General features: G+C 50.7%; 8 protein-coding genes across 8 annotated transcripts; 6 read left to right on the top strand and 2 right to left on the bottom strand.

The window, feature by feature from the left end:
• Positions 1 to 584: 584 nt before the first annotated feature.
• Positions 585 to 1043, top strand: N7496_006619 (type II 3-dehydroquinate dehydratase; the record flags this gene model as incomplete). Its single annotated transcript, XM_056699548.1, has 1 exon — positions 585 to 1043. The coding sequence occupies one exon, from the start codon at positions 585 to 587 to the stop codon at positions 1041 to 1043; it is 459 nt and encodes a 152-aa protein (XP_056554961.1).
• Positions 1044 to 1619: 576 nt separating this feature from the next.
• N7496_006618 (putative C6 transcription factor QutA) lies at positions 1620 to 4395 on the bottom strand (the record flags this gene model as incomplete). The annotated part of the gene is made up of 2 exons (XM_056699547.1): positions 1620 to 1809; positions 1865 to 4395. 2 exons carry the CDS (start codon positions 4393 to 4395, stop codon positions 1620 to 1622), a joined length of 2721 nt encoding a protein of 906 aa, XP_056554960.1.
• Positions 4396 to 4983: 588 nt separating this feature from the next.
• On the top strand, positions 4984 to 7807 carry N7496_006617 (putative quinate pathway repressor protein QutR; the record flags this gene model as incomplete). The annotated part of the gene is made up of 2 exons (XM_056699546.1): positions 4984 to 7443; positions 7553 to 7807. The coding sequence occupies 2 exons, from the start codon at positions 4984 to 4986 to the stop codon at positions 7805 to 7807; spliced, it is 2715 nt and encodes a 904-aa protein (XP_056554959.1).
• Positions 7808 to 9428: 1621 nt separating this feature from the next.
• N7496_006616 (uncharacterized protein) lies at positions 9429 to 10326 on the top strand (the record flags this gene model as incomplete). The annotated part of the gene is made up of 2 exons (XM_056699545.1): positions 9429 to 9712; positions 9798 to 10326. The coding sequence occupies 2 exons, from the start codon at positions 9429 to 9431 to the stop codon at positions 10324 to 10326; spliced, it is 813 nt and encodes a 270-aa protein (XP_056554958.1).
• A 2134-nt stretch (positions 10327 to 12460) lies between these two features.
• Positions 12461 to 15928, top strand: N7496_006615 (uncharacterized protein; the record flags this gene model as incomplete). The annotated part of the gene is made up of 6 exons (XM_056699544.1): positions 12461 to 12538; positions 12592 to 12622; positions 12688 to 13209; positions 13282 to 15219; positions 15277 to 15372; positions 15429 to 15928. 6 exons carry the CDS (start codon positions 12461 to 12463, stop codon positions 15926 to 15928), a joined length of 3165 nt encoding a protein of 1054 aa, XP_056554957.1.
• An 864-nt stretch (positions 15929 to 16792) lies between these two features.
• On the top strand, positions 16793 to 17512 carry N7496_006614 (uncharacterized protein; the record flags this gene model as incomplete). The annotated part of the gene is made up of 1 exon (XM_056699543.1): positions 16793 to 17512. The coding sequence occupies one exon, from the start codon at positions 16793 to 16795 to the stop codon at positions 17510 to 17512; it is 720 nt and encodes a 239-aa protein (XP_056554956.1).
• A 1880-nt stretch (positions 17513 to 19392) lies between these two features.
• Positions 19393 to 20115, bottom strand: N7496_006613 (uncharacterized protein; the record flags this gene model as incomplete). Its single annotated transcript, XM_056699542.1, has 3 exons — positions 19393 to 19627; positions 19690 to 19700; positions 19948 to 20115. The coding sequence occupies 3 exons, from the start codon at positions 20113 to 20115 to the stop codon at positions 19393 to 19395; spliced, it is 414 nt and encodes a 137-aa protein (XP_056554955.1).
• Positions 20116 to 20876: 761 nt separating this feature from the next.
• N7496_006612 (H(+)-transporting V1 sector ATPase subunit C) lies at positions 20877 to 22316 on the top strand (the record flags this gene model as incomplete). The annotated part of the gene is made up of 5 exons (XM_056699541.1): positions 20877 to 21177; positions 21235 to 21329; positions 21398 to 21489; positions 21555 to 22047; positions 22125 to 22316. The coding sequence occupies 5 exons, from the start codon at positions 20877 to 20879 to the stop codon at positions 22314 to 22316; spliced, it is 1173 nt and encodes a 390-aa protein (XP_056554954.1).
• Positions 22317 to 22542: the final 226 nt, after the last annotated feature.

Below are 22542 nucleotides of genomic sequence, written 5' to 3'. Positions count from 1 at the left end.
GGACGTCGCCTACAATGATCCTAAAATCATGGAGAGTTCTATATTTATGAACATTTAGGAAAGATACTCTCGAGAAGTCAAGTCATGTAGGATCCAAATATGTTAGGCCGATTCGGCGGCGAGCTTTCTCCACGACTCAAGGGAGCAAGGGACATAACTGTGCCTTGGGTATAATAATCACCCATAATCGTATCACGTAATTATCCCTCAATGTACATAAAACAGTCTCTGTACCCCGCATTGCCGACCTCGCACAATTCTCCAAACCCCCTCCTCCCCTCCCCCAAAAATCCAAACAGTGGGCAAAAAGAAGATTTCCGGCACGACGAGTCCGTGCATAGAAGCCCGGCAAAGCGCTCAGCCGGGCAAAATTGCGGGGAGAAAAGCCGCCCGCAAATCAGAATAGCCGTATTCAGCACAATCCCGAACATCCCCCACCACCCCAGTCCGGACATTGACACCCTCCTCCTACTACATGCCTAAACTTTCACTTTCACTTTTACTTCCACTTCCAATTGCAATCACTACCCCTCCTCCTCCTCCAACGCCTATCTAAATCTCAATTACACTCCCACACCACAAAAATGGGCAAATCAATCCTCCTCATCAACGGTCCTAACCTCAACCTCCTCGGCACCCGCGAGCCACACATCTACGGCCACACCACCCTGGCCGACGTCGAAAACGACAGCCGCGCCATCGCCACCCAACACGGCTGCACCTTCGACGCCTTCCAATCCAACCACGAAGGCGCAATCGTCGACCGCATCCAAGCTGCCCGCGGCAACGTCGACGGCATCGTCATCAACCCCGGTGCTTACACGCATACCTCCGTGGCTATCCGCGATGCCCTGCTCGGTGTGGGTATCCCTTTTATCGAGCTGCACGTGAGCAATGTGCACGCCCGTGAGGCGTGGCGTCATCACTCGTACTTTAGTGATAAGGCTGCTGGGATTATTGTTGGATTGGGGGTTTATGGGTATAAGGTTGCTATTGAGCATGTTGCGGTGAATTTTAAGGAGTTGGAGAAGCCTGCTTCTTGAGGGGGTGATGACGAGTAGGCAGTTTTCGTGGTGGAAGGGTTTTTGGTTCTTGTATATACCTGTTCGTTGTATATAGGGCAATTCTGGTTGGTGGGATTACAAAATATCAATGGGATGGATTTCACCCCTGCAAATTGATCTACATCCTCGGTTATAGATTCCATTTTTGTTTTTCTAAAACGTAGTCAATACGATACTCTACAGTCTTTTTGGCAGGAGCCCAGACGTATTTCAGGTGAAAATTGGAGAGTCCGCATATACCGACAAAACTTTATTCTCCCGATATGTATGTCAGAACTGGGTAAACAGAAAAATTGAATGTGAGCCCCCCACGAGAGGCTTATCGTCAGTAAGGTTATAGACTAGCTATACTATCTAGCACGGAGTGATTGTAAATTTACAACATCTATCCAACCCTCAACAGATATGCGTTGCGGAATTGAGGAATATCCTGATACCGCCGCTGCTTAAAGATTTCCCCCTCATAGTTAGCCACTGTCGGCCACCAGGACCATAGAGGTGGGTGGAGTGCCGACCAGCGGCTATAAAAACAACCAGACGTCATGCTTCTAGACATCACCTCTTGGGCGTTCCAGATATACTGAGCGACTCTTGTCGCACTGAAGACGGAGGCGCAGTACCCGGTAATTGTTGCGTTTGCGCCAACAGGAACGGCTCAATCTGACTGGAAAAGGAAAACAGCTCCGGCACACCACTTTCAGCGACGAAGCCGAGGTTTTGCATAAACTCATTTGAATTGTCAGGTCTGTACAATCGAGGTTAGTACTTCAGTGATAAAGGAGCTGTGAGGGTCAACTCACTTTTCAGCGCCATCCAGTGACGCAAGCTCGTCGAACAAGGCATCAAGATCTGGTGCGATTCGCTGTGGCTGTTGACGTCTCGCGGGCCCATAGCCGTCCATGTCGACAAAGGGACTGATGTTGAGGGAAGGGTCTTGGTACGTAGAATACTGCCCCGCCGAGGGGAACGAGGGAGGAAAATCGGGAATAATGTTTTGAGGTTTAGACGGAGCAGATGTACTAGACTGTCGAAGTCCGTCTAGTTGACCTGGCTGTGCGGAGACTTCCGAGGCACCACCGACGGTAGTCATCGATGGGGTAGGCGTATGGATCAGAGCGCCAGTATCGTCGATGCCTTGGGTGGCTCGGAGCCAAGGAGTGGAGAGGAAAGATTCGGACGGGGGAAGATGGTCACTTTGAGTAGGCTGTAGGTCGGTCGAAGAGAGGAGATGGCGAGGAGTAGATACTGGCATGATATGATGCTGTAGTGTCGGGGTTTCGGTGGTAGGAGTAATATCCAGGTGTTGTCCTTGAATCCTCGTCATGGAGGCTTGCCCTGCCAGGGATCGATCCTGGGCAATCCATAGCTGCCTAAGGTTGGATGCGAATGATTCGATCTGAGCCCGGAGGCCCATCTCAACATCGGACACCAGACCCCGGGAGGTTGAGCCAGGGAGGCAATACCCAAGAATCATCCCAAAAGTCGGCGCCGTTGCCGAGTGACTATAAGTTTCGATGAAGACATGAAGCAGTTGGAGGACGCGTTTGGAGCCTTCGATGGCCTTGCCCTTGTGGGGTATCTCCGGGAGATTTTGATCGCTTTCCCGTGAAGCGATCTGAAGACTCAACGCAGAGAAGATACTTTGATAGGTCATCTCAAGCCCGAAGATGTGAGGCGAGGGCAGCTTGACCGGTCGATTTTGCAAATCGACGCGACAGCTCTTCGGAAGCGCCGAGGCCCATCGCTGTAGCTGCAGCTCAAGTGATTCCAGCTGCGAACGAGAGATTGTCGGGTCTTGCTTATAATAGCAGAGATCGTTTAAGATCGAAACTAAGGAGACCAGGCGGTTGAAGGTGCTCAAGGCATGAAGAGGACCACGTTGCATAGAAGCACGAGAAGATTGAGTTGGGCGGAAAGCTGTCTGATCTTCCCATGGATGCCATTCCTCTAGTCCATCCTCGCTGATAGGTCCCACTCGGGCGAGATCATCTTTTCGTAGGGAGGGACATTGAGAGGTGTGCTCTGCAATCAGTGTTTCTAGCACAAAGCACCCCAAGAAGACGTGTTTGGCTCGCCCCAGTTGCTTGTCTGGGGACCTTGACGGAGCCGTGAACGACGGCCGGTCCAGGCCCAGTGTTTGAGCGATGCGAACAGCATGTCCCACAAGCATCCACGCCGCAGTCCATTGCTGCTGACCGAACTTGATTAGAGACAAGATGAGCAATGCTTGAACATGACCCAGTTCGTATGGGCCGATCTCGGAGGGGATGAGTTTTCGAGCCGTGTCGTACATTCGCGAAGGGCTAATGAGATATTGATCGGAGGGATGAGCAACATTGGCTGACATGTCTTGAAAAGAGGCTAGAGCCAGAGCAGCCCATAATGCGGCATGATCACCAGACCCAGGTGCGGTGTGAGACATGGAGACATCGCCTTCGGCGTATTGATACGCGGTGCGGAGGATGTCATGTTTTTCCAAAATAGGAAACCAACATTGTGTGTAAGAAAAGTAAATATCGAGAAGGGGCCATGCGTTAGAAGGAAGTTGGAGAAGTTTATTGGCGGGAATCAATCGAGAATCATCGGAATTGAGAGAGATGGCGAGTGGAGGTGACTGCGCTCCCTCGGGGACAGTTTGCACACCGGATTCTCGAGTCCGATGCGCAAGAGGTCTCGGGGCAGAGCTGATCATGGACGCTCGCGAGGGCGATACCCCCATGAATGACGTCTCTCGATAGTCGAGTCCTTCTGGTATTTGCCATTCCTGTGCCTCGGAAGAGGCGAGGACTGCATCCACGTCCAGTGGGGTGTCACCATCACCATAGGCTTGAAGGCTTCGTTCTCTCTCTTCCTCCGGTTGCTCCAGGACCACCAGCATGCGCTCGATATCCCTCAGCACCGTACTGTTCTTAAACGATGATAGCAGGGTATCCGATCCTTCTGCTTCCTTGCCCATGGTTGCGAGATGACTCGGGAGGTTGATTGACCTCATCAGAGCCCGCATCACATCTTCGCTGCCTTGGATCTTCTGAAATACCAGTCCCCATAGCAATTCGAGGGATCGAATATAACCTGTGGGAAGTCCTCGCTTCTTGGGATTGGCCTTGTAGGTGCAAGGTCGACCTAGCGATGCACATGTCGAGCACACTGGCTGTATACCGTCGCATTTGTCCTTTTTCGAGCGGCAGCTGTCGCAGGCCCGTGATACCCGCTGCCGCTTGGGCTGGGCAGGATCGTCTTGTGCATTCACCTTTCCATCGTCGTCCGGATCCGCCATTCGTCGTTTGGCCTTGCCACTAGCCCCGGTGGCTTGGCGAGACTCGGAGCTCATGGTGATTGCGAGGATCCGCTCGTCGGGTTCGGCCGCATATTCCAGTAATGCGATCAAGCGAGGTGGGAATTGAACCTTTTGCCGACGGCAGCTCGCGCTGCGCAGACTAGTGTTGGCAGTCTAGTCCATGAATTAAGCTGGCTAAAATGGAGAAAAGCGGTGTGAGGGTCAATGGGGGCCAAAGTTCAAAGTTTGGAGGAGAATCGGGTATAGCGAGAGCTGTCTGCACAAGCGAAAAAGAGGAGCACGAGGGCGCATTCCAGTCACCGAGTTTCGCAGGAGGGCCATTTCTCGTTCCGGGGAAAGAGGAGTAGCGCGGCAGAATGGTGGCCCGCAAATCCCCGCCTACCGGGGCCCCTCGGTCTCCGTGCGGTTCCCTCACTGGTCGCTTGAATCCCAGTCGCTTTGTCGCTTGTCCCCGGCCAAGTCTTTCCTCCAGCTCCCTTTCTACTCTCCCTCCCCCGAAACCCCGGATTCTAGGTTGCAACTTTTCCATATTCTGGCCCTTACCGACGATCCGCGTGCTTCCTGTGGTAATGGGCTCTCGCACTCCTCTGTGAATCCCGGCCATCCCTCCCCCGCGACACGATGTCCCTCCTGGAGACCAAGCGCAAACTGGACGACGACCACAATGAGCAGCCCCGAAAGTATGGCTCTGGAGGAGCGGGGTCTTGGCTGCCGGCCATACGGTCGCAGCCCAGTTCACGACGATCGAGTGAGCAGGTAGAGGCATATGGCGACCCCTATACGATTCCGACGTCCTTGCGAGAATTGCAATCTAACCGCGGCTCACCGGTTCTCGTCGATAATGGACTCTTGCAGACCCCACGCAACTTCACCCCCAAATCATCAATCGTTCTCATCGGCATTCGAGGCACTGGAAAGTCTAGCCTGGCAGTCATTCTGGCGGCTACCTCTGGCCGCCGTCTGATCGACTCCGACAGATATTTTCACCAGGTGACTGGATGTTCTCGCGCTGCATTCAAGAGGGACAACGACCATGCGGTGTACCGACAACAGGAAGCCCGGGTATTCGAGTCAATGCTATCAGATAATCAAGAAGGATGTGTCATTGCTTGCGGAGCCGGGTCAATGGAGCGCAGTGGTCAGAAACTGCTGAGAGAATATGCGCAGACGCATCCTGTCATCCATGTCATCCGAGATCCGAAGAGCATTCAGTCGTACCTCAAAGCTTGGGATATTCAAAAAGTACGACACTTCCTTGAATTGTCAGGGCCTATATACCGAGGCTGTTCAAATCTAGAATTCTTCAACCTCTCGGAGACCATCAACCGCAGCGGTGCACAAGTGGTCAAGGATGGCCACGAACCATCACCGGAACCCAAACTCGACCAGCGCGCACAAACGCCGACACCTTTCTTAACCCTGAAAAGGGTTCAGCGTGACTTCCTCAGCTTCATTGCTTTTGTGACCGGCGATCGCACGGAGATGAGCCGCCAGCATGCTTCCTTTCCGTTGTCATTATTGCCCGTTGAGACTCGGCGAAATACCTCGGCGCTTTCGGTCCCATTTTCAGCTCTTTATGAAATGGACTTGGATATTGAGGAACTTGAGTTCACTGTGGATGCCTTTGAGCTTGTCATTGATGTCACGAGCCCATCTGGTCAGCCTGGCGCTGATTCAAACTTGGCTGATAGGATTAGTCAAGTGGTGGCGACCATCCGTCGCAATATCATCGTGCCGTTGATGTACCACGTCGAAAGCTACGTCACACCCGGAGGGTCTCTTTCGCCTGGTCAGAAGATTCGTATGAATGATGATACTTATTTGACACTCGTTCGACATGGCTTGCGGCTTGGCCCCAGTTTCCTGTCTGTTGACCTGACTCGTGACGACACCCTGCTATCTCAAGTCATCAACTGCAGAGGAAAAACCAAAATCATTGGCCATTTCGAGGCCTTCCAGCCTCTACCTGGCGGCTGGGATGGAGTAGAATATATGAACATCTACGAGCGAGCGAAAAGGCTCGGATGTAATGTGGTGCGAATCTGCCAGCCAGCCGAGACGATGGAAGATAATGAGGCCGTGCAACGATTCCGACATCGAATTCAGAGTCTTCCGGTGGCTGGTCTACCACTCATCGCCTATAATACTGGTCACCTCGGCCGCATATCCCGCTGCTTTAATCCCACCCTCACTCCTGTCACACACCCATCCCTCATGGCTGAAACACCCACTCAGCTATGTCCCACCATCACCGCTCGCGACGCGCAACAAGCGCTTTACAGTTCATTTGCATTGGATCCGATGCAGTACTTCCTCTTTGGTGCCAATGTCAACTACAGCATGTCACCCGCAATGCACAACACTGCATTCAGGGTCTGTGGAATGCCACATCGCTATACGATCTTCCAATGCCCCGAATTACGCGGCTTGAATGAGCTGGTGGAGAACCCGTATTTTGGCGGCTCCAGTGTCAGTCTTCCATACAAGACAGAAGTCATACCTCTCCTCCATTCCATGTCACCGCATGCCCGAGCGATTGGTGCCGTCAACACGCTCATCCCCATCCGGAATAATGATGTGTCTGACCCTCGCCTGTCGGATGAATCCTCTATCCATCTCGAAAAGACCCGTGCCGGCCCGGTCAAGGGACTACATGGAGACAACACTGATTGGATTGGAATCTGCAATTGTATTCGCCGTGGTCTTTCTCCCGCGAACGCCGTGCGTCCGTCATCAACCGGCCTTGTCATTGGATCCGGTGGTATGGCACGTGCTGCTATCTATTCCATGATTCACCTTGGTGTGCAAAATATTTTTGTCTACAACCGTACCATCGCCAATGCCAAAAAGCTGGCTGATCATTACAACCGGCAAGACTTCGCATCCAGCGAACGAAGCCCGGATCGACACCCAAGAGTCAGCACTCTCGACTCGTTGGATGAACTCTGGCCCGCGGCCTTTAAGCAACCGACGATCATCGTGTCCGGTATTCCAGCTCACAGTATCGGTGGAGAGCCCGCACCTAACTTTAATGTCCCAACACAATGGCTTGAGAGTCCGACGGGAGGTGTCGTCGTCGATGTAAGTCTTCATTGATATCTTCTGGATGAGATCCAACCCCTTCCCCCCCTCTCTTCTGGGTCGCCCCATCTATCTAGATTGGCATCTCTGAAACTAACTCATTCTTTAGCTGGCCTATAAACCCCTGAATACACCCCTCATGAAACAAATCCGGGCTCTGTCCCACCGAGGCTGGGTGGCATTAGATGGACTCGACGTCCTCCCCGAACAGGGTTTTGCCCAATTCGAGCTGTTCACCGGTCGACGTGCGCCCCGTCGACTCATGCGCACCATTGTCCTCCAAGAGTACGAGGACGATGAAGCACATGATGACCGCAATGCCATCCAATATAGGCTACGGAACCTTGATGGCCAACCCACATGAGGGTAGACAGCGGAAACAACTGGCAAACACAAGAAAATCTCGCCGCGCTTTTCCGAGCTCTGAGAAGCCACTTTGGATCCCATTGGAAGATCTGCAGCCGGAGCATCGATGCTGGATCGGCGCATCACCTCGTACCTGTTGACCCCGCTTTTGGGGTTCTCCCCGACGACCATCGCCATCATCGGTGGGTCGTAAAGCAGTGGGGTGATTGATCTCCGATCGAAGATCAGCATTGGATCCATCGGTGCGATCCGAATCCGGCCTTCTGCCGTTGGCTGTTGCCCCTGGGACTATACTCCCATTGATGAGCAATGACTACGAGGACTATACCCTAGCTATCTCGCATGATGAACGAATAAAAAAAAGCATAGATGTGACACGATCGCTAAGCTAGGACTTTCAACGAGAGACCTATCATCCGAAAATACATTTTTTTTTGCTTCGGCAATATGACCTGGAAGAGCACTAGGCCGATACTCAAAGATCGTAGATGTCTCATGTCTCATCTGCATGAACGCCGTGATTCAACAAATAGTATTGTCCACAGTAGCCCGATCATCCCGCACTCCACTCTGTAATATAGACCAGACGATCTGCGTAGTTCCAAGCTTGTTCAAGAACATGACCGTGCGAGGAGAAGCTATCTCTGTTTCAAGCGGTGATGCTGAAACATCTAGCTCGCTGTTGTGAACCTATTTGAAATGTGAGTTTAAAATAGTAATGGCCTGCCTCGGTTTAGCCCCCCGAGCTCAGTCGTTTCATGCTTCGTTGAGCACGTCCTTTTCTGAAACAGTACTTCTGAACACGGGGATGGCTGAATTAGGGTCCGAACTAGGGTGTTTGTAGTCCTTGAATGATTGACCCATTTAAAGGTCAGAGGATGAATTATTTGGATCTTGCTGGAGTATTGGTTGGAAAACAATGCGAGGGCTTCGATCTGCATTTGTTCAAATATAGCCATGGACGGCCTGGAGAATGGTCGATTTACTATCGTATCAGGTACTGCAGGCTGGACCAGGACTGTAGATTAGCTAATTACTCTCAAATCACATTTCTGGAGCTTTGTATCAGATGTTGTGAAGCTGAAATATTCTCGTAAGGATCTTTATGAGATTGGTTGAACTAAGACCCAGCCTCCCAATGGGCAACATCTCATGGTAGATATAGATAGTTTCTGACTCTGTATCCACCAGCAAATTAATCACCAGGATGGGTCCATCTAACACCAATTGTATGTATTCATTCGCCGTTAAGAAGATCTTCGTGTTGTGGAAGTTTGCATTTTCCTCCCTCAGATACTGACTGATCTTGGCTTCTCCTATCGCCTCCAGTAGTATCCGCCTCTTTTCGACATCTTCTCCCTGAGCTCTGCTTTATGCTGATAAAATATAAAGATGAAATGGTTCTGTCCTGAAAGACGTATGTCGGGAGCCTAATTATGTACAGAATGGCCTTGGGGGCCAGCCTGAAAGGCCCACTACATCTCCACTTCCACAACCTCTAGTCCCATTATTCAGCCTCTACCGAGACCCTGCGCCTCATTAGAAAGACAACCCACATCCATCCAGGGTCCAAAATCGCTTTCTGCATCTCTCAGAAGCACTCGGATTGACTCACAATCATGAACCACGCAAAAGATATCCAAACTGAGAAACATTTGGCAGACTTGGAGAGCGCCAAGGTGGCCCCCAAAAACGACAACACGGCCGAGGAGAATATTCTGGAGCCGCTGCAATTCCTGCTAGCTGCCCGCCGTGGCGTTCATCAGGACCCTTCTTTCGCGAGCAGCCATGTCCCCGATGATCGGGCTATTATCTTCAAGGGTCCGTCTGGGGTTAAGCCAGCCGTAGACCGAGCGTCTCGGTGGAGTCGATTCGTCCGCTATATTGGTTATCTTCCGACGAGGTGAGTAATTGTGAGGTCTCGGCCTATCAAAGAGGTCAAACCAGGATTAGATACTCCTAAAGCACTTTACCAACTCCATTCCCAGTTCTCGCGTTGTGATGATATGGTCATTCTTCTACGCTGCCACCGAATACGGTACATATACTACAAAACTCCCCGTGGAAGGCACAACCCGGACGAAAGGCGACATCTACTACGGCCTCAAACTAGGCCTTTTAATCTCATGCATCGTCCTCGCCCTCCTCATCGCTGCCGGCCGAACAGCACGAAAACAAACGATCGCAGCCATCCCGCCCGAATTCGACCCCGAATCTTACCAGTGTCGCTTGCTCAATGCGATGCAGCAGCGTGGATACCATTACCGCGAGATCGACGTTATCAGTCTGGAGAAGAAGATGGCGTATTGGAAGAGAGATCCCGGTCATCGGGAGTGTTTCACTATTAAAGGGCTTGTGGATCCGGGTTGTCAGGGTGGTGGGGTTTATGATGTTGTTGTGAATTTTTGGAAGGATGGGAGGTTGAATTTGCGGTTTTGGACGGGGGAGGAGAGTTTGAAGGATGGGTCTTTGGTTGAGAGGCCGAGTTTGATTTTGGAGTCGGGGGGTAAGAGTTAAGCCTAGGTGGATATCTTCATTTGTTGTATGGGGTACTGCCACTAGCATATTGCATTTATGGACTTTTGATCTCCCCCTTTGGATTGATATTCTCCTGCTTCGCACTGTTCGAACCATATTCTAAAACTTAGTCTATTGGTCTGCTGATACGTAGAGTTATGTAGTTGGAGTGGACCGTGAGGTTAGAGAAGTCGTAGATCCTCGTTAGGTATAGAGCCCGTGCCCTCTATTTTTAATCATTCTTAATCTGAGAACAAACGGACCAATCAACAAGAACGAATACGAGAATCCTCGTAACAAAGTTCTATCCAAGAAATGTGAATTCGTGGATATGCTGATCATGCTCACATACTAGTCAGATCCGAGTATATGCATGTAATGAAGTCTATGAAGTTAGGTGCAAATAAACGCCCAGGATAATTCTGTTATCAGTACCAACGTGAATAAGACACAGGGGCATGCTGGCCCGCCACGTGACACTGCAGGCGTTTCAGGATGGCGCTGAAACGAGGCGACCCAAGCTGAGAATTAACGGGTTAACTACTAGTCGTATAAGATGTCTCGCCCGGACCAGGGGATTGTAGAAGAAGAGGAGTGTAAGATAGGAATACGAAGAATAACCTTCGTACTGTCTCTTTTGTTACAGGCAAACCCTCTTAGTCTTCGAGAGAGAGAGAGACCAAATACTCGTTCAGGGGAGAAAAGCGGGGGCCAGAACTGGCCAATGAAAAGGAAAAACCGGGGGTAAATGTTTGAGACAGACGAGCCGTTCCATGGGCGATGCTCACGTTTGGCCAGAAATAGGCCAAGCTGATAAGCGGAGCAGATTGCCTTGGAAGTGCCGTGGTGTTGAGATCTGAATTTCGGGACTTGTAGCCTCGATCTCTTTCCCTCTCATCATGATATTATCCAAGATGTGTTGATAACTTGACATTGTCAACTTGACAGACAGTGGCTGGATCATGGTCTAATTAAATAACGCCCCTGGGCGATCCAATTGGGCCGTGCGGGCTCATGGGTAGCAATGCGGCCCGCACGTTCTCGTCGTCACTAACTTCGTAGTACAGTATCCACGTAACGCCTGGGACGAGCTTCATGATTTGCAATTTAAGCTTAGTCGCCCGGACTGGAAATTGAAGGAGGGTGTTAGAGGGGGAATTAGGAAATAGTTTGAAAGGAGAGAAGTAGAGTGGTTCAAAAGAGGTACTGTATGGAAAATAGAGTGGGAAATTAAAAAAAAAAGGTGCTGGCGGTCGTTTCTGCCACCAAATTGGAATCCAACTTTCCATCTCCTTTCCCCCTCCCCTGCGCGACTCCAACTTCCTCTCTTTTCTTTTTCTTCCCTTCGTCTTCGACTTTAACGACCAATTCTTTCTAACCCCCACGATCTTCTTTTCTTTTTTGCGCTTTCTCCTCCGATCCTCCCCCCTCCTGGCAAAGTACTGTACTCCCCCGTACTTCGCGCGAATTGCCTACTTCCGCGAGGGGCAACTGTCACTTCGCCTGAAGCGCTTGTCACAACACCCGCGCCTATCTACCTGAAACCTTGTGTAGCACTTAGTCTGCTGGTCCCGTCTCTTTCTCTGGTATGTACGATCATTTCCACTTTTATCCCCTTGGCCCTACTCTGGAGTTCCTCCGTGATCGTAGTGGTACGGATCTTTGAGCCATTTCAGCCAGAAGGTGCCCATCGACCTCGCTCACCTCAGCACTGCACCCGATTTCCAGTGCCCTCTCCCCAGGGGCAAGCTCTGTCTCACGCTTAACCCGATCATGGGTCTGATCGTTGGCTAACGCCTCAGCTCTCCTCTACTTCAGCCACGGCTTTCTTTCACCAGCCCGCCCACCCCTGTCGCATCCCACCCCCCTCTTCTCCCCGATCCCGCGCAACTCTTGACGTCGGCTTCAGCCTGGTCATACTCCGACACCCACAACAATCGAGACTCGATTCGTCTAACGGGGGGCGCGATCGCATGTTCACGTAGCGCGTGTATTCATCATTCTTCCTCGCGACTGTGACCTGCTCTGCTACATTACTGAACTGCCAAACAAACCCGCAATTTACGGCGACAGCAGAGCGCATAGGTTCTTAACGACCACTGGTGAACCTTGACAGTAGGAGAAATAATTCAAGATGGAATCACCGGCGATTCATCCGGAGTCTCCTATGGACCAGGAGGATATTCCCTTCCCGTGTATGGGTTGTGGAGAGGTACGAATCGTGTTGACAATGTTCATCAATGTCGCAGACTGACCCCCAATTAGATTTTGGAAGAAGGAAAGGCATTTGAGCTTTGTAGGTTTCTCGCCGCTTTGTGTTGAACGCTTTGTATCGACGTACCCTTACTAACCCCTCCAAAGCTGGACAGAGATGGCACATTGATTGTTTCCGATGCAGCACTTGCGGCACCCTTCTCGACTCGGACGCACACCTCCTTCTCCTCGGCGACGGCTCCCTAATTTGTAGCAGCTGTACCTACAGTTGCAACTCGTGTGGAAACAAGATTGAAGATCTGGCGATTCTCACAGGTGACCAGGCTTTCTGTGCTCAGTGTTTCCGTTGCCGTAACTGCAAGAGGAAGATTGAGAATCTCCGCTATGCCCGCACCTCACAAGGAATATTCTGTATGGACTGTCACGAATCTTTAATGCAACGAAGAAGGAAAAAGAAAGCAAGTGCGACGGGGAAAAGACCGGGAGGACCGGGGGTAAAATTGGACAAGTCGCTGCCCTCGCTTCCCCCGAGCATGGAGGAAACCCGATCCATCGACGAGGCTGCGAGTGAGAGCTACGCAGAGGCTACGGAGCCCTCGCATGGGAGGACAGACGGCCACGGCGAGAACACTCGTTCTGAGTCGCCCTCTCGTCAGGCAGCTGCCACAGGTAAGGAAGCTACGACCCTTCCATCTATTCCATGACCTAGAGAACTGATCGATTGACCTCATCCTGGTATAGACAACCTCATCCTCCCCTCGAGTACTTACCGAAGCAGTCGTCAATTAGGTGGACAGCGCGATAACGACGCCGACGAAGGCGGCGAATTCCTTATTCCCCTCACCTTCGACCCCTCAGAGGCTCTTCGCTCTTCCTCCAATACACAACCCCAGCAAGAGCTGCCCCGTGACTACTTTGGTCAGATCGGGTCTGGCGATTCATCTCTCCAAACTTCTCGTGACGGCCGGGATTACACGCTGGAACCTCCCTCTCGTGCTTCATTAGAGCAACCCTCTCCGCACATTGCATACCAGGAGAAAGGTCGGGACGCACGTGAGAACGACTCCAGTCGGCGTGACATGGATTCCAGGAATGGATGGCCAGAGAAGCCCTCTACTTCGCATTCGGAGAGAGCTAGGCTCGGCAAGTCTGAGTCTGCTCGCAGCTCTCGGTCTGATTTGCCATTGGCGCTGAGAGAGATGAGTGCTTTCTCTGGACAGACGAGTCCTGATAGTAGCCGGCCAAAGGAAGTAACTGGGTTGGATGGGGCTACTCCAGGCTCTGCACGTCCATCAACCGAACTACGCCGACCCCACGATCACACAACTTTGGACTCGAGCCGTTCGCAGCCTACAACAAGCATGGCATACCCACCAAAGCGGGGCGATTCCCTCGAGGGCAAACACCACATCCCACGCAAGGAAGTTGGTGCATCGCCTGCATCTTCCGCTTACGGGGGATCCCCCAGATTCCCCGATAGCATCACTGAGCAGCAGACACAGACCCTCACCTCGGTGACCACCACAATGGACGGCGCAGGTTCGCCATCCCAGACGCGATACAATGGAAGCGAATTCTCTCCGGACGATGACCAAACAAGCGATTCATTCCTTCGACGCATGTCCAACTCCGTTCGCCATGGCCGAAGCTTCAGTGACAAGAGTATTCGCCTCGGAAAAGACGGCAAATATCCTCGCTCGCCTGCCAATGGCAGCTCGATTGGCACGGATATCGGCAGTCCTACGGCCAGCACCGCTCAAGCCGAAGAGATTGCCTGGCTTCGCAACGAGCTTCGCAAGGAACGTCAGCGCGTGTCTGAAATGGAGGCTTCTCTGCGCGCTACCGCGGATGTGAAGCAAGTCAACACTGAACTCTCGGAGAAGCGATCCACCATGGTTGTTCTTGACGCCCAGAGAGAAATCGTTCTCCGCGAGCTGACGGTGCTGACGGAGCATTTGGAAGCGGAGAAACGGGGTGCTGCTGGTGGACCTCTGGATCTTGGAAAGCTTTCCAACCATGTCCTTCGTGAACTTGCCGAAGCCATCCACAAACTCAAGGAATCCTACACTCCCCAAATCGAGGATCTCATTCAAAAGCGCAATGATTTGACAGAGGAACTTGCCAACATCAACCGGCAGAAAGAAAAGGTCTTCCAAGAATTCGAGCAACTTTCGTCGAAGAATGCCCAACTGGCTGAGTTGAACAACACTCTGGTGCACCAGATTCAAGAGCTTTACAAGACCACCTCTGACGGTCAGCGTGGTGCCAACGGACTCGGTATTGTCTCTCACAGCAAAGACAGATCCATTGGTTCGCTCGAGACTCTGAAGCCGGCCATTGATAGCCTTGCGCCGTCTATCTCGACTGCCCATATTTCTGATGACCTGGAGACCCAAACTGCTACGGCTACCGTTGTTCCTGGTCCTCAGGTTGTCAACCTGCGCAAGGGCAAGTTCATGAACTGGAAGAAGGGCGGACAGAATGTTGCGAAGGGTGTCAAGGGTCTTAAGGGCGCCTTTATGTCCAGCGAGAATGCAGAGGGTGGTGGCGGCCTCCCCCGATCTCAGACTCAGGATCCTAGCCGACAAGGCTTTGGATTCTTTGGCAACCAACGCAGCAAGCAAGGCGGCAAGATGTCGCAGGCCGACAGCGTGCCAGTTTTGGCCGAAGTCGCTGGTGGTAGGTTTTCACTTTTTTCACTCGTCTGCTTTATAAGCCCCAGCTAATTCTTTCTAGGTCTGTTCGGTACCGATCTGGAGGCGCGTATGGAGCACGAGAAGAGCATTATTCCGGCCATTATCACGCGGTGTATCCAGGAGGTTGAACTGCGAGGTATGTGTTCTCTCCTTTTATAATGATCGCAGCGTGTTTGTCTAACTCTTATCTAGGAATGGATATGGAAGGTATCTACCGTAAATCAGGTGCTGCCTCTGCCATTCAGGGTATTCGCGACGGCTTTGAACGCTCTCCATTCGACTATGACATTTCTGACCCTGACCTTGACATTCACGCCGTTACCTCTGCTCTTAAGCAATACTTCCGCAAGCTCCCAATGCCACTGATCACGTATGACATCTACGATAAGATCATCGACTCGGCTGAGATCACCCACGCTCCTGCACGAGTTGAACTCCTACAAAAGAATCTGTCCGAATTGCCCCGTGTCCACCGTGACGTTTTGGAATTCCTGGTCTTCCATCTGAAGCGTGTCGTCGAGCGCCAAGACGAGAACTTGATGACCAGTCAGAACATCGCCGTCGTCTTTGCGCCGACCATTATGCGGCCCGAAAGCTTGGCTCGCGAGATGACGGATGTGCAGAAGAAGAACGACATTCTGAAGTTCCTAGTCGAAAACTGCCAGGACGTCTTCATGGGCATGCAGAACTAATTCTGGATTCCTGACTTCGTTTTTGTCTTATTTTTGACTATTTGTTTCTTGATGTCTCCCTTTTGGTGTTTCATGTTTTGTACCGTTGTACAGAAGCCAGACCAACTCTTTCTTGGTCGCTTGTTTCCCACCTATCCTCCCCCCTCTTTCTTCATTTCACAATACTCTGTTTACGATCAGCGCTGCACGCTCGATACAGATACCCTGCCATGCCTTTGCTTCTGCGTTCTTTGCTTCGTCGCCACTTCTCTTTACATATTCCGCAGGTCCGAAGCTAGTCCGTCATTCTCATTTCCCCTCCCTGGGTCTCGTCTACCCGGTTTGCCCGGTCTTGCAGCGTATTCGTCTGCTTGGTCTCTGGGGGGATTCACTCAAAATTTTGTTTCTGCTTGGGTGGTTTTACAATGACTTTTGTCCTTGTTTCAAGCTTCGAGTTTCTACCCTTTTTTTTTTTTTTTTTTTTACTTTGTTTTATTGTTTCTACTTTACCCCTATTTGGATCCACACACCGTGTTGAGCGAGCATTGGATAGTGTCAATAGCGTTATGCATTTTTATCGCTGGCCGATATTCAATTCTTTGTGTATCTTTGTAGATGATGTGGTTTAAAATATTTCCCGGTGTATGTAGGCAGTTAGATGTACATACTCCGTGGGGTAAGTCAAGGAATTGGGCACATCTTCTCCATGGCGAGGCGCGAACTCATAAGTCTTCTAGATATTGACTTGGCCCCGAGATCTATAAAGTGGCGCAAGTTACTTACAGCGAAGCCTCAATGAAGATCCCTTCCCTTGACAATTGTGTGCCTCCCGCCCCGAGACACTTAGATTGTCCTATTCTCTTAACATCTAACCACATTTCTACCATGATGGCCGAGCAATCACACAAGCAAGCCCTACTAACCACCTGCGCGGCCGGTAACCTCCAAACCATCCAATCATACTTTACAACCTACAACACGCTCCCAGGCTCCCAGGTACTATGGCTCGAGATGGATAAAAGTCCCCCGTCTACCTGGAAACTCGTTACTGCGGCGATAACCCACGAGAATGTAGCTGTGATAACGTATCTACTATCAATATACACCGTCGGCGATATTAGCTATGAAGAAATCGCCTCGGCGCTTATCCAGCACCCGAATCTTGGAATCATCTCCCTTCTCTATGCCCACTCTCCCGAAATCGTCAACCTCGAAATAGATCCTCACCGGACTTTACTGACTGAAACTTGCCGCGGCTGTCGGGATTCTATCAAATTGACGCTCCCGCTTCTGCACTTCCTTCTCAACCACGGTGCTGATCTGTATGCGGGCGGAGTCGGTGCTAGTCGAGGGCTCTTGTCGGCAGTTGAGTCTGGACAGCCGTGGGAGGTAATTGGGAAGATGTCTGAGTGTGGTGCTTCTGTGAATGTTCTTGTCTTTTGGGCTGCGGCTCGAGTGGAACGGGTTGATGGCTCAAGGGGCTTTTTTGAGATTGGGAGGCTTAGTGGGGTTCTTTTGGCTGGGAGCATGGTGGAGATTGCGAAGGGAATTGGGGATGAGGAGGTTAGGGCTGTTGTTGAAGGGGGTATTTATGGGATGGAGTAGGTGAGTCGAGGTGTATTTGGGAGGTCTAGGAGATGGTGGGAGGTTTGGAAGACGGAAGATTCTTAGGTCTGTCTTGCTTTATCTTTGTCTATATTTGCGTTCTGCGATTCAGAAAGTCCCGTTTAGTTGATAATGCCAAGGATTCTGCTCAAGGAGGTATCAGGCAGCGCCTTGGCTGCTTCTTGCTACTTATATGCAATTATATCCAATTCCATAATTTAGCTCGACATCTTTCCACCTTCTACATTCTTACACACTTTTGGAGCAGTCGATCTCCATCAGATGTTAGTGGATTTGAAAATTTCTATATAGCCTAGCTAAGGCGAAGGAGTTTGAGAGAATCAATAATGAGAGGTCTATTAGATTCACCGATTACCCGCTCTAGTAGTTGAAAGTCCATCGCATCCAGCTATTCACTTGGTCGCAGGACGAAGACCAAACTCAGCATGATTGCAAGAAACGTCATAGCTGGGCTCGCATTGAAACCAATCAACAAGAATAAAGCTAAGAGACCTCGAGTAGAATGTGAAAGTCCTGGCAGATGTAGAGCTGGCAATAGCGATGATATAGTGTTCGGAGCCTCGGTCTTATGCATGTTCATAGCTACAGACTTTTCCGCAGTAACCGAGAACCGATACTGATTATCCTGCGAAACCATCATTGAATCCGATGAAGACACCAAGATCTGAGGCAATGACTGGCCGTTCTGTTGCTCAAAGGTAATGCGAAAATCGGGCCGAATTTTATCTTCCGGTCGCTCTCGCTCCAGTTTGGCTTCTGTCAGGAGATATTCATTCAGCTTATAGCCAGCCTTTGAGAGAAGGTCCAGCCATTCGGACAGGACTTCCACTAGGGAAGCTGGTTGGCCGATTGACGTTTCACAAATCACCGCCAAGGGAGTAAAACTTCGACCATCGCTTATGGCGTGTATGTTTTCACCTCTTTCCAGAAGACTTTGCACGGTTGATTTGTCTCGCTGGGCGGCGCGTTCATCGTCCGCTATTTTCAACCATATCCATCTTTGAACAGCACAATGGAGTGCAGTATAACCATTGGCTTGATAATATCCGCCAGCTTCACCCACAATTCTGCTGTCAAGGACGTGATCGCCAGTGGCAAGCAGAGCTTCGATTCGTTGGAGGGAATTCCGTTTCAGGAGTAGGTAGAGAATCTGATAATGTTGGATGGTCGCCCTGCTGATCCCGCTCTCCTAGGTCAATCAAAAATTGATCTTGCTTGATCATATATTCGAATGCCTCTGCTGTACCATGATATGTGTGGATGATGCTACACCTTGATCCAGAAGCCATAGGGTCAGTTTGTCCGCGGTTTATAAATAGCCGTGCTAACTCAAGATGGGTTTTTTGTCGTGGGCTCCACATTGCATATTGAAATGCACTTCTGTACCACTTTGTAAGTAAATATGATAGAAAACGTGGAAGGTTCGCATACAATCCGGTTGTGGTTTTAGCATTTGCATCTGCCCCCAATTGCAAGAAAAAGGAAACCAGATCTGGATGTCCCGAGTATGCGGCATACTTTGCATAGAGATCGTCAATATCTGGTGATGTAGGTCAGTTTGCAAAGCGAGTAACTTACATGCAAGACTGTTTCACCCTTCGGGGACACGTCGAAGGGAGAGGCAAGTCGTTCACCAAAAAGTCGTTGAATATTTTTCAGGTCCCCGTCCCTGCACAACTGGAATAATAGACACCTGCCACTGACCACGCGCCAATGTCGCAATTGATAAGTCCAGTTTCCCCAGCGTTCCAGAGCTTGCAGTTCTATATTGAAGGAGGCAAGCCATCTTGCTAACTCAAGTTTGAACGTTTTCGTTTTAATTTCATTTTGAGTATTGCTCGTGGAATCACATTTCCTTGTTATAGGACGACTTGATCGAGTTTATTGGATAGTGTTCCAAGCAAGAACTGATATTCAACCTCGGATGTATCTGTATCGATGATGCGGTTCGGCCTCCTCATGCGCATTGGATAATTCTCGCCATTGCTGTTTTTGGTCCATGTAGGATCCTGTTTGATAAGCGGTTCACCAGAGCTAATTACTGCAGTAACAGGGTCGCTTGCTCCTCCCACAGTGCCCGTTGGAGCGCTTTCACTAGGCAGGGTCAGTATCAGTTCATACGCAAAACATGTGATCAATATACGATGTTTCCATACCGGATATAATGCTGATGAACAAGCATTAAACTCATCTTAGCGCTGTCAAGATCCCTCACAAAGTCAACAACTCTCTTCTTCTTCGCCGTTGTCCGTAGCCTTTTTCAACGTCTTATTCCTATGATCCGTGATTTCGGAGGATCCGACAATAGCCAAGAGCCTTGTGATGCGAGAGTTGCACAGTTCGAGAGACGTCCTAAGAAGCGTGGCATCCACATGATCTGGGATATTTGTGCAGTCTCGATGGATTGACTGTACCGTGTTTTGGAAAAGAATAACATCGTCTTTGATGCATTTCATATCAAGTTCCGAGTCTTTTACCGAGTCCAGGAGTGCATAGAGCTCTTGGATGCCAGCGCAGACTTGACCTGCGAGGGATACAATCCCCACTACCGATCCTGCGACCCCGAGGGCGACTTCGGCCATGGTAAATATCTGCGGTCTGGAGATTTCTTGACGGTTATAATAAGGAGTTCGGCCGGGATAAGACTAAATGAGACGAACAAGAGGGCGGTAGCGGTAAATAAATCGTAGAATGGGGACATAGCCACCATGCGATGCACAGACATCAATGAGGCTGACGAGGTTAGACGTGGCAGCGCCTCGAGAATAGCCCAAGAACGATTGGTTGATACAGGGCTATGCAGCCAGGTATAATTTGTGACCAATCGAAGCCCGTTGGCTGTCCCGTAGTTTCATCGGCCAGAAAAGGCGGGGAGAGGTCATATAGCTCATACCTGTGGGCTAGCATAGAAAGATAATCTTCGATTGTAAGATGGAGGAATAGGTACCTAAGAGGTGGTAGATATAGCTCCATAGAGATTCAGTAGTAGGAAACATACCAATGTTGGTAGCTGACAAGCGAAAGACCCGTATCTACAGAGTATCAGGCGTTAAGTGGTATTTGAGCATAAAGATAGAAGATGTATACTTTGGTAGAAAACTATGAACAATTTACACCCTGCAGCTTGCTGTAAATTACAACATCTTTGGTGCTGCCCAGGACTAACTGGGGAGTTTATACTGGAGAGTCTCCATACTGTGGCCTCGGCGCCAATCACCGCCCGACCGCCTACGACATCACCTCACCAGCTTCCCGCAGCTCCTGTTACCCCCAACCCTCACCTCCTGCCCCGCCTCGAGGGCTTCTTTATTCCAGATCCCGTCTTCCATTCGCCGCTGTCACCATGTCCAAGCCCGGTCGGTACCTCCTCGTCTCCCTTCCGACCTCCATCGTCCCCTCGCACCACCGCGATGACGCCCTCGACGCCGTATCGGCTACCGTTTCCCCCGAGAATGGCTCCGTAGCCTCCTTTCCGATCCCGGAATTCAAGATCGGCACGCTAGATGCGCTGGTACAGCAGGCTGATGAGCTAGCCAAGCTGGAGAATTCCTGCCAGGCGGTTGTTGCCAAGGTCGGCGATGCGTTGAAGAATATCCTCGAGGGCGACGAGGCGCAGATTGAGCGCATGAAGGTCGTGAATGATAGTACGTGGTCGGAGTAAAGTGGATACTGTTCACAAAGTGCTGACTGAAGCTTCGTAGAGCCTGTTGATCAATACTTGCGCACGTTCTCTTGGAATAAGGTCAAGTACCGTGCGGATAAGCCGCTGGCAGAGTTGATCGATTTGCTGCACAAGGTAAGTTGCAGAGCGATTCTAAATGACAAAGCGTTTCAAAGCGGATCTCGGACTAATATATCCTACAGGAAGCTGCTAGCATCGACAACGATATCCGGTCCAAGTACTCGCAATATAACCAAGTTAAGAACACGTTGGCTACGCTCCAGCGGAAACAAACGTGCGACTCCACCGCTATTCTATCGCGAATGATTGCAGCAAGCTAACACTACTGTTAATACACAGAGGAAACCTCTCCACAAAATCCCTCGCCTCCGTCATCGACCCCCGATCCATCGTCCAAAACTCCGAATACATCGAGACTCACCTGATCGCCGTTCCCTCCCAGCTAGTCAAGGACTTCCTCAAGACCTACGAGACCGTCGCCCCGATGGTGGTCCCCCGATCTGCACAATTGCTCGCCGAGGACAGCGAGTTCTCTCTTTATGCCGTGACTAGCTTCAAGAAGCACAGTGTTGAGTTCGTGCACAAGTGCCGTGAGCAGAAGTGGATCCCGCGCGACTTCAAGTACGTCGAGGGTGGCAAGGAGGAGGAGCGCAAGGAAGTTGAGCGTGTTGGTGGTGATGAGCGTAAGCTCTGGGGTGAGACGCTGCGTCTGGGACGGACTGCGTGGAGTGAGGCTGTTATGGTCTGGATCCATATTCTGGTCTTGCGGGTGTTTGTCGAGACTGTCCTACGGTATGGTCTTCCGCTAGACTTTGTCTGCGGTCTGATTCGGGTATGTCTTTCACCTAATCCTAACCAGTGAGAGTTTGATGGTGGGCGTGAGTTACTAACGGGATTGCTCTTCTTTAGACCCCGTCCTCCAAGCAAGCAGACAAGGCTAAGATCAACCTTGAAGAAAAGTACTCATACCTGGCGGGCAATGCCTTTGGCCGAGACAAGAAGGGCCGTGTTAAACGGGACGACCCGAACGAGATGCATGCGGGCGCCGAGGGAAGCGCAGAGTACACGCCATATGTTTACTACGAGTTCGAGTTCCAGTGAAACCTTCTCCGGGGTATAGAGAAGGGGGCTTGTTGCGAGAGGGATTCGCGTACATATACCAGTCAGGTACATTGAGCACAAACTAGCATGTTTTTCTTTTCTATCTTGTTTTGATCCGGGTTGCGATTGTTCTACACCTACCGAATACATTTCCTCAATTGGGGATTCTACGGTTCCAATCTTCAGGCCCTGTTCAGAGAATCAATTCTTTTGTAAAGCGATCTAT

The sequence above is a fragment of the Penicillium cataractarum genome, assembly GCF_028827025.1.
Source record: "Penicillium cataractarum strain IBT 29864 chromosome Unknown utg000005l, whole genome shotgun sequence".
NCBI classification, from domain to species: domain Eukaryota; kingdom Fungi; phylum Ascomycota; class Eurotiomycetes; order Eurotiales; family Aspergillaceae; genus Penicillium; species Penicillium cataractarum.
The sequence above is the reverse complement of the archived record's forward strand: the minus strand, read 5'-3'. Positions and strand labels throughout refer to the sequence as shown.